This window comes from Monodelphis domestica, chromosome 7, assembly GCF_027887165.1.
Source record: "Monodelphis domestica isolate mMonDom1 chromosome 7, mMonDom1.pri, whole genome shotgun sequence".
Taxonomy (NCBI): domain Eukaryota; kingdom Metazoa; phylum Chordata; class Mammalia; order Didelphimorphia; family Didelphidae; genus Monodelphis; species Monodelphis domestica.
Window position 1 is genome coordinate 18,688,417 of NC_077233.1, and position 7,988 is coordinate 18,696,404.

Here is a 7,988-nt window from a genome sequence, read left to right on the forward strand (position 1 = left end):
GCCCTTTCTGTAGCAGTAAAGAACTGGATGACAATGCTGTGATACACCAGTGTCTGGGAGGAGTAAAGAAGGGATGAAAAATTGATCCTGAAGTCACAGGAACCAAGACCAAGAACTCTACTAGTGATGTGGAAGAAGCCTCGACTGCTCTGGGTGTGGAACCTGGGGGGGGGGGGGGGGGGGGGCGGGGTGCACTTTCATTCTATTACCAGTTGGGGTGAGGAGGTGGAGGGTATTCAGAGCAGAAGCATTCATTAAGTGCCTACTGTGTGTCCTGCAGGGCTATGGTTTATAAGTGAGCTAGAGAAAAGGCCACAGTAAAGGCAGGGAGGCCTTAAGACATCAGAAGATCGGGCTTTGGGTCCGCCCCCGACCCAAGGGTGGCATCTGCGAGCTGAAAGGACTTCCGTTACAGGACATGAAGCGCTTTGCACACACAAAATCTGAGCCTCACAACACTAGGTCTTCTTATGCCCATTTTACTGATGGGGAGATTGAGGCTTCTAGGGAGCAGATTTGTCCTGGAAAGGGCAGAGACTCCAACCCAGGGCCTACAGAATTCCAAGGTGGTTGGTGAGCACTCCCCCCCTCCCCCCCTGCGCTGTGATTATTATTCCCATTTAACAAAAGACGAGGACGAGGCCCAGAAGAGAAAGGCAGGTGACTTGCCCAGGGCTCAGACGGCACACTTCAACCATTTCTTTCTCCGCGTAGAGACTGGGGTGCCCCTTACTGACGGGACCGCGTCTCTCCCTGCTACATTCTTCAGCCCCAGCTCACTCTCCCTTTAAATCAGCCGGGAAAGTAGAAGGAAAACGCCGGGGCGCTGTGACATCATATCCGGTCTTCGCGGCCTGTTTCCGGAAGGAGCTCCGCCGGCTCCGACAAAGTGAGGGCGGTATGGCCAAAAGAACGTGAACCGCGAGTTTCGGGGGTTCGTGGGGTGGCGCCTCACTCGCAGAAGCGGTCGTGAGAAGTAGAAAAATCAAAATAACAAAGGCTTGTAGCAGGCCTTTCGACCGGGGCCTTCTGTCTTCTGGGGAGAGGAGCTAAGCGTGGGAACTCAGGGTGCAGCGCACAGTCGGCCTCTACGCCCAAGATGCCCTGCCTTAAAGACCCGGAAAAGCACTCCGCACCTTCTAGCCCGCGCGCGCACGCCCCCTAGTGCGCAGGCGCACTGTACTGGCTGGCGCACTTTCTCTTGCGTGCGCGCGCTTGCACGCACACCCTCCAGTCCACAGGTTTACCACCATCAGGTCTCCAGTTTAGACGGGCTAGCCTGGGTCGGTTTGTGCCACCTGACCCGTGTGGAAGCTCTTAGCGGGGCCGCGCACGCGCGCCGTTGTTCCCAGAGCACGTTGAGGTGTTGGAAGCGCTTTCTCTGTGAGCTCCCCGAGAAGCGAAGGGGCAGCACAAGGTTAGATCCCCTGGAGACTGGCGGCCTCGGGGCGGGCCGGTGAACGAACGAACGAACGGATATATGTGTGAACGTGCCTCCAGGCTTAGAAGGCCATCGACCTGCATCCGGCTGTGCATTGAAAACCCAAGTAGTCAGGGATCTCCGCCTCTAGCAGCTTTTTAAGTACTTGGAGGAAAGAGTGAAAAATCAGCTGGCTGAGGGTAGAATTCGAACCTAGGGCTGGTCCTTCCTTCTGCAGAGAATGAGGGCAGAGCTCGACAACCCCAATCTGTCGAGCCTTTTTAAAAAAAAACCTACTATATAATTATTCTTTTTTTTTTTTTAAACATCAAACTAATGGAGCGTTTCTGTGAACGAAAAAAGGAAGGAAAAGCGGCTCGTCAAGCTGCCCCATTTCTTCCTTCCTTACATAATAAATGCAGCACATAACTTGGCCTTCCCTCCTGTGGTTCCCGTGGTGCAGGGTTCGGAGGCCCAGCTGGCAGCTTCTTCCTCCTCCTCCCCCTCCCACCCGGGGAAAAGGGGACCAAACAAGGCTCTGTCTATCCCTCTCTCCTGCCTCTAGACTTTCCATTCAGTCCGAAGGAGCAGCAGGTTGGCCTCCCCATAGGGACCTTCGTCCATCCCATTCTGGACCCTTTAGTTCTTCCCTGATGCATCCCCTTGGCTGGCCCAGTCAAGTGGGCCACACGGTCCCTAGTTCTCTGGGTTCTGGCATAGGGAAGGAGAACCTTTCAGGACCTGCCTAGCTGGAAGCTTCCCTCCGCCCTGCCCCCATCCCAGAACCCATTGAGGCTGGAGAGGTCAGCATAGGGGCTAAGCCTGTGGGTCATGATGGTCAAGAGGGATGGCTTTGGGGCCAAGACTGGGCAGCCCTCAGAATCACTGTCAGGAGTGGAATGTTTGGGGCCGCTGACACCTGGTTCCTTTCTGCAGGTCTAGTCCATACTATGAGACGCGAGACTGAAAACAAGGCACCGGCAGTGGCCACGTTCCAGAGAATTGTGTACAGAAATCCCTCTGAGCACCATTACATGAAAGTCCAGCTGTAAGTGTCCATTTTCCCAGTGTCTTTGCCCTTTAAGGATCTGGCCGTGAAAAAGAGGACTCTTTACACCCCCTTTTCTTTACAGGGAGTTTCAAGAGCAGGGACCCCGGCTGACCGCTGCCCAGTTCAAGCAGCTCATTGTGGTGGCCCTGAAGGACCTGTTTGGAGAGGTAAGGGAGGCTCGAAAGCCCTCAGGATTCCTGAAAGGCCTCACAGTGGTCTTTCTTGGCTCTACCAATACAGTCATGCCCCCATCCCCTTCTGGAAAATCATAATAAAATGTTTTGGCCCTCTTCCCTTCATGCCAGAGAAAAAGTGAATTTTTCCTGTTTGGGAGCAATTATAGTACCTTATTGTAACATTTGGATTAATTATGCTTTTCTGAGTTTTCTAAATTTTTCCTGTGTTGTTTGCTGGACTTCATGTGACCTCTGACTTCTGTAGAACTTCAAAAAAAGTCCCATTTAATTTCTGATGCCAACCCAAGTTAATATTGAAACTAGGATGGGGAAAGTCAATATTTGGAAGGGTAACAGGGTATTGGTAGGGCATGCCTGGTTGTCATCATTTCTTTTCATAGAATATGGCAAGAAAAAAGTAAAAGTTGAATATTCTCATTCCAGCAAATGTTCTTCATGCACAATTTCTAGTTGTTAACTTGATATCTAATATTTATTCACTGGAATGTCCCAAGTGGTTGGTAAAATATGAATGTTGAAAACATTTCCTGTTGGAATAATGAGGATTAGGAACTGTGTGCTAAAAGCATCGTTTCTGTGTGTAGGTCGGTGCTGCCTTACCCTTTGACGTCTTGACCTATGAAGAAAAGACCTTGTCAGCAATTCTGAGAATCTGTAGCAGGTATGACCCCCGGAGCCTTTTATAGCTGAGTAGTTTTTAGGACATGGAAGAGTGACTGGTGGGGAAGTAGGATGAACTCTGTCCCTTCAGAATACACTCATTAAATCTGGCAGTCAGCTCATATTTATTAAATACTTGCCCTCTTCCAGGCATTGGGTCCAGGTTCCTGCCCTCAATTTGTTTACAATAGAATGGGGGAGATAACAGGAAAACCTCAGTGTATGAACAAGAGAGGCTAATCTCAGGGAAGGTTGAGGATGAGTGAGTTAGGCTTCTTACAAAAAGCAGGACTTTATCTGAGGCTGGAGGGAAACCGGAAAAGCCAGGAGGTCCAATAGTGGAGCAGAGAGTGTTCTAGGCAGGGGCACAGCCAGGGAAAGTGGGAGTCAGGCAGGAGGCTAGGACAATTGGGTCACTGAGAATGTGGAGTAAGGGGTAAGAAGCCTTCATTGTCCTGCTCAAGTGTCTGAGCATTTACTAAGAACATTGGAGTAGACCGAAGGGGTAATGCTTCATTAAGAAGAGGAAATGAATGACATTTGAATTTGGCATCTCTTCATATTAGAAGCATGTTTTGCATACTTAGAAATGTCTAAATATACGTGGGAGTGTTTTAGAAACTAGTGGAGCTTGTGGGTGTGCGTGCGCGTGCGTGCGTGTATTTGCCATCTTTTGTCCTTTAAGATTTAGTATTTAAGGTCAAGACAGCTTTGGGCAGAAACAAGTTGTCAAAACATACAGAAAGAGCTGAGGATATTGGAAACATTGCACAGATACAGCTTTGCGTCTTTGTGAATGATGATTTTTTTTCTTATAGTGGCCTTGTGAAGTTGTGGAGCTCTCTAACACTATTGGGGTTCTATCAGAACAAGAAATGTGCCTTCAGAGTGCTGCAGGTACAGACTCTTTGCAATGTTTACAGGCCTGACTGAGGAGAGGAGAAGGTGTCCACACACTGTTTTTATTCACTTAGAGCAATCAAATAGGGAGAGAGGAGGGGAGGGAAAGAGGGTGAAAATTAGGTGGTGTTTTTAAGTTGGGGTTTGTTTTTTTTTTTAAACCCTTACCTTCCATCTTGGAGTCAATACTGTGTATTGGCTCCAAGGCAGAAGAGTGGTAAGGGCTAGGCAATGGGGGTCAAGTGACTTGCCCAGGGTCACACAGCTAGAAAGTGTCTGAGGTCAGATTTGAATCTAGGACCTCCAAACTCTAGGCCTGATTCTCAATCCACTGAGCTACCCAGCTGCCCCGTTTTTTTTTTTAAAGAGATTTCAGTGTTCCCCAGATTTGAAAAGGAAAGCACTTAAGATCCAAGTGTATCTTGAGTATTTTTCCGAGTAGAACTTTTATCTGAAATAAACAGTTCATCTCAAGCTTTGCTTCTGAATGCTTAATAATACTGATAGCTAAGCCCAGTGTCATTTTCATGGAAGTTCTTTGCTTGATTTAGAAATCCCCCATGCCCAAACCCTTGTTGCTGAAGTTGGGCACCAAAAAGATCTGAGATTTATACTGAAGCTATTTTATAGCTAGACAAGCTCCCCACAGGTGGGAAATGTGATTTGACCACCAGAAAAGTTTGTGCTCTTTTTAAAGAACAAGAAGAGTGGCTTTCCTGTCCTTCATCCTGGTCAGCCCCCACCTGGCCGTGCCTAGTGCTGTGTTTTTTGAAAGACAGAGTCCAGCTCAGATGAATCCAGCAAGGGGTGGCCTGGATGGAGAGAAAACAATAGTCCTCACCCTGTCAGGAACAGTTAAAAGAAGGAGGGGAGGGGAGCCCGAAGAAGGGAAGACAGTGGAGTCCTGAAACTGTCCTTAAATAAGTAGCACAAGAGTCCTCTTAGGGAAGAGGGATTAGGTGTGTTCTGCTTGGCCCCAGAGGCTCCAAGTTGTATAGAAACAGATTTCAGCTTGGTGTCGGGGAAAAATGAAAACAAAGCTTCCTAACAGAAGCTTTGATGAACTGTTTACTGGGTGCCAGGGTTCAAAGAAAGGCCCCAAGAAAGGGACAGTCCCCCTGCCCTTGAGCAATCACAGAGCAATCAGAATGTATAAATATGTATAGACGAGTGATACATGGGATCAGATGGAAGTTATTAATAGAAGGAAGGCACTAGGATAAAGAAGGGCTGGGAAAGGTTTCCTGTCGCTGGAACATAAAGAAAGCCACGGAGGCCAGTAGAGAAAGATAGTAAGAGAGACCCTTCCCAACATGGGAGGACAGCCAGCCAGAAAAAAATGCCCTGAGCCAAGAGATGGAGGTTCATGGAATAGGCAGGAGGCCAGTGTCCCTGGATCGAAGGGTATGTGTTGGGGGCAATAAGAGGTGTGAGGGGACCATAAAGATGGGGGCTAGATGAGGAAGGGCTTTGAACAGCAGAGGATTTTATATTGGACCCTGGAGGCGATTGGTCATTACTGAGGGAGAGGGGCAGGAGACAGGTTGGACTGGCACTTTAGGAAAATCACTTGTGGGGCAGCTGGGTGGCTCAGTAGATAGAGCCAGGCCTAGAGACATGAGGTCCTGGTTTCAAATGTGGCCTCAGACACTACCTAGCTGTGTGACCCTGGGCAAATCACGGTTTGCCTCAGTTTCTTTATCTGTAAAATGACCTTGACATGGAAGTGGCAAATCACTCCAATGTCTTTGCCAAGGAAACCCTTGAAAGTTGGACACAACTGAACAATAACCAAAAAGCCTGAGATTACAGCACCCACCTCCCAGGATTGTCCTGAGGATCCAGTGTCTTAGCACAGTGCCTGCAGCCTGGCACACAGTAAACACTATGGAAATGTTGTCGTTGTTATTACCACTGTGTCATCGCCTGGCCTGGCCGGTCTGTCTGTCAAGGTATTGCCTCGGTCAGATGGTTGCAGTATGCATCGCCTGCTTAATTTTCTTCCAGTATCATATTGTTGTTTTTTCCTTTCCTCTAGGTTTCTCCATTTCTCCTTGCATTATCTGGTAATAGTAGAGAATTTGTATTAGAATAATAGAAATTGGAATGCAATTCGAAGGAACTATCTGGCTCTGAACTTCAGAAACAGTCTTTCCCAGCCAACCATGCACGCGGCATTTATAGACTGAAGACACTGTAGCTCTGGTTTGTCACTGTTAAAATTTAGAAAGATGTTCACAGTAGTTTCCATTCGCCAAATTTCCCTGACCACAATTGGGCCGAGAATTCTGGGCCTGCCGAGGCTGGACAAAAGAAGGCCCTGTGGTGCTCCCTGGAGCAGGCGGCCGCTGCGATGGCTGAGCGTCAGAGCTGGAGACTACGCTGAGCTCACGAAGGCTTTCACCCAGAGGGACGTGGTCACGTTTTCAGCATTAACGGGCGACACCAACCCCCTGCACCTGAGCGAAGACTTTGCAAAGGGGACCAAGTTCGAAAGGCCGATTGTCCATGGAGTTTTGATCAACGGACTCATTTCTGCCGTTCTGGGCACAAAAATGCCTGGGCCCGGCTGCGTCTTTATTTCTCAGGACATCAGCTTCCCGGCCCCGTTGTATGTGGGAGAAACGGTGGTAGCGGCCGCCAAAGTGAAAAAGCTGAAGATGGGGGTGGCCTTTGTGGAGGTGTCGTGCTGTGTCCCAGAGAGAGGAAAAACCGTCATGGAAGGCACGGTTAAGGTTCGGGTTCCAGAAGCCCGGGGTTCTTGAGTTGTGAGTGAAAGCTGTTCCAGAATCGGACGTGTGTGTGTGTGTGTGTGTGTGTGTGTGTGTGTGTGTGTGTGTGTGTGTGTGTGAGAAAATTAAAGCACAACTAGAGAAAATCGTGGAGAACGCGGAGTTGCTGTTCATTATTCACATGTTTCATGCCTGGAGAAAGGAAGCGACATCCCTTAACTATTTCTGTGTCTGCCTCTTTGGGGGCTCCCTCTGGGCGTCCCTCGCCTCCCACACACACCAGCGTTTCACGTGAAGCAGATTTGTATGTGGAAATGATTTAGGGCCGCTGATCCTGGCATGTCTCTTGAGTGTCAGCATCAATGTGCAGCGTTGCCTTGGAGGGAGGAGCTGGTGGGGTATAAGAGGTAAGTGGGGGGGGGGAGAGCGGCCCTCACTAATGCTCTTGAATCGACCGATGAGGCCGGCGCTTGGCAAGGAGCAGCGCAGCCTGGAGGGCCGTGCTGGGCCGACATCTGGGACCCGATCTTACCTTAAAGGACATCTTATCTATTTCTTATTTTGTTTTAAAAGCCTCACCTTCCATATTAAAATCAATACTACGTATGGGTTCCAAGGCAGAAGAGTGGTCAGGGCTAGGCCATGGGGGTCAAGTGACTTGCTGAGGGGCACCCAGCTGGGAAGTGAGGCCAGATTTGAACCCAGGACCTCCCGTCTCTAGGCCTGGTTCTCCACTGAGCCACCCATCTGCCCCCCAAATCTATTAATGTTCATAAGTAGCCATTTGGCATTATAGTGACTTCTATTCAGTCAGCTGTTTCAAATTTAAAAGTATTTTAAACGTGATTTAGCTGTGGGAGCCGCTTTTGTTCTCTAAACTCAGATCCGCATTTGAATTTCGTAGACTTGGCTCTATCTTGGCTCTATGTTAAAGGCAACCACAGAACATTTTTTAGAAATTCATCTTCGTGCAATCATCGTTGCTTTAAGGGGTGCAAAGCCCAAGGATGAGTCGGGTCCTTGGAACA

At 48.9% G+C, this 7,988-nt stretch overlaps 2 protein-coding genes across 5 annotated transcripts; both read left to right on the forward strand.

Annotated features, from left to right (window-relative positions):
- The first annotated feature begins 217 nt into the window (after window positions 1-217).
- Window positions 218-7,113, forward strand: RPP14 (ribonuclease P/MRP subunit p14). 4 transcript variants are annotated; one of them, XM_001368679.5, is made up of 6 exons: window positions 218-2,014; window positions 2,357-2,468; window positions 2,554-2,638; window positions 3,253-3,329; window positions 4,147-4,225; window positions 6,267-7,113. In XM_001368679.5, exons 1-6 carry the CDS (start codon window positions 1,837-1,839, stop codon window positions 6,321-6,323), a joined length of 588 nt encoding a protein of 195 aa, XP_001368716.4. In that variant the 5' UTR covers window positions 218-1,836; the 3' UTR covers window positions 6,324-7,113. The 4 variants fall into 4 exon arrangements, with proteins under 4 accessions (XP_001368716.4, XP_007500037.1, XP_007500036.1 ...); XM_007499975.2 differs by having other exon boundaries at window positions 218-1,620; XM_007499974.2 differs by having other exon boundaries at window positions 218-1,582.
- On the forward strand, window positions 6,460-7,113 carry HTD2 (hydroxyacyl-thioester dehydratase type 2). The gene has a single exon (XM_007499976.3). It carries the CDS (start codon window positions 6,460-6,462, stop codon window positions 6,991-6,993), a length of 534 nt encoding a protein of 177 aa, XP_007500038.2. The 3' UTR covers window positions 6,994-7,113.
- Window positions 7,114-7,988: the final 875 nt, after the last annotated feature.

Coding starts and splice junctions, on each gene's coding strand:
- RPP14 (XM_001368679.5), top strand. CDS start 1,837: ATGCAGCACATAACTTGGCCTTCCCTCCTGTGGTTCCCGTGGTGCAGG. Junction 2,639..3,252: donor TGAAGGACCTGTTTGGAGAG/GTAAGGGAGGCT, acceptor TTCTGTGTGTAG/GTCGGTGCTGCCTTACCCTT. Junction 4,226..6,266: donor GTGCCTTCAGAGTGCTGCAG/GTACAGACTCTT, acceptor CCTTTCCTCTAG/GTTTCTCCATTTCTCCTTGC.
- HTD2 (XM_007499976.3), top strand. CDS start 6,460: ATGTTCACAGTAGTTTCCATTCGCCAAATTTCCCTGACCACAATTGGG.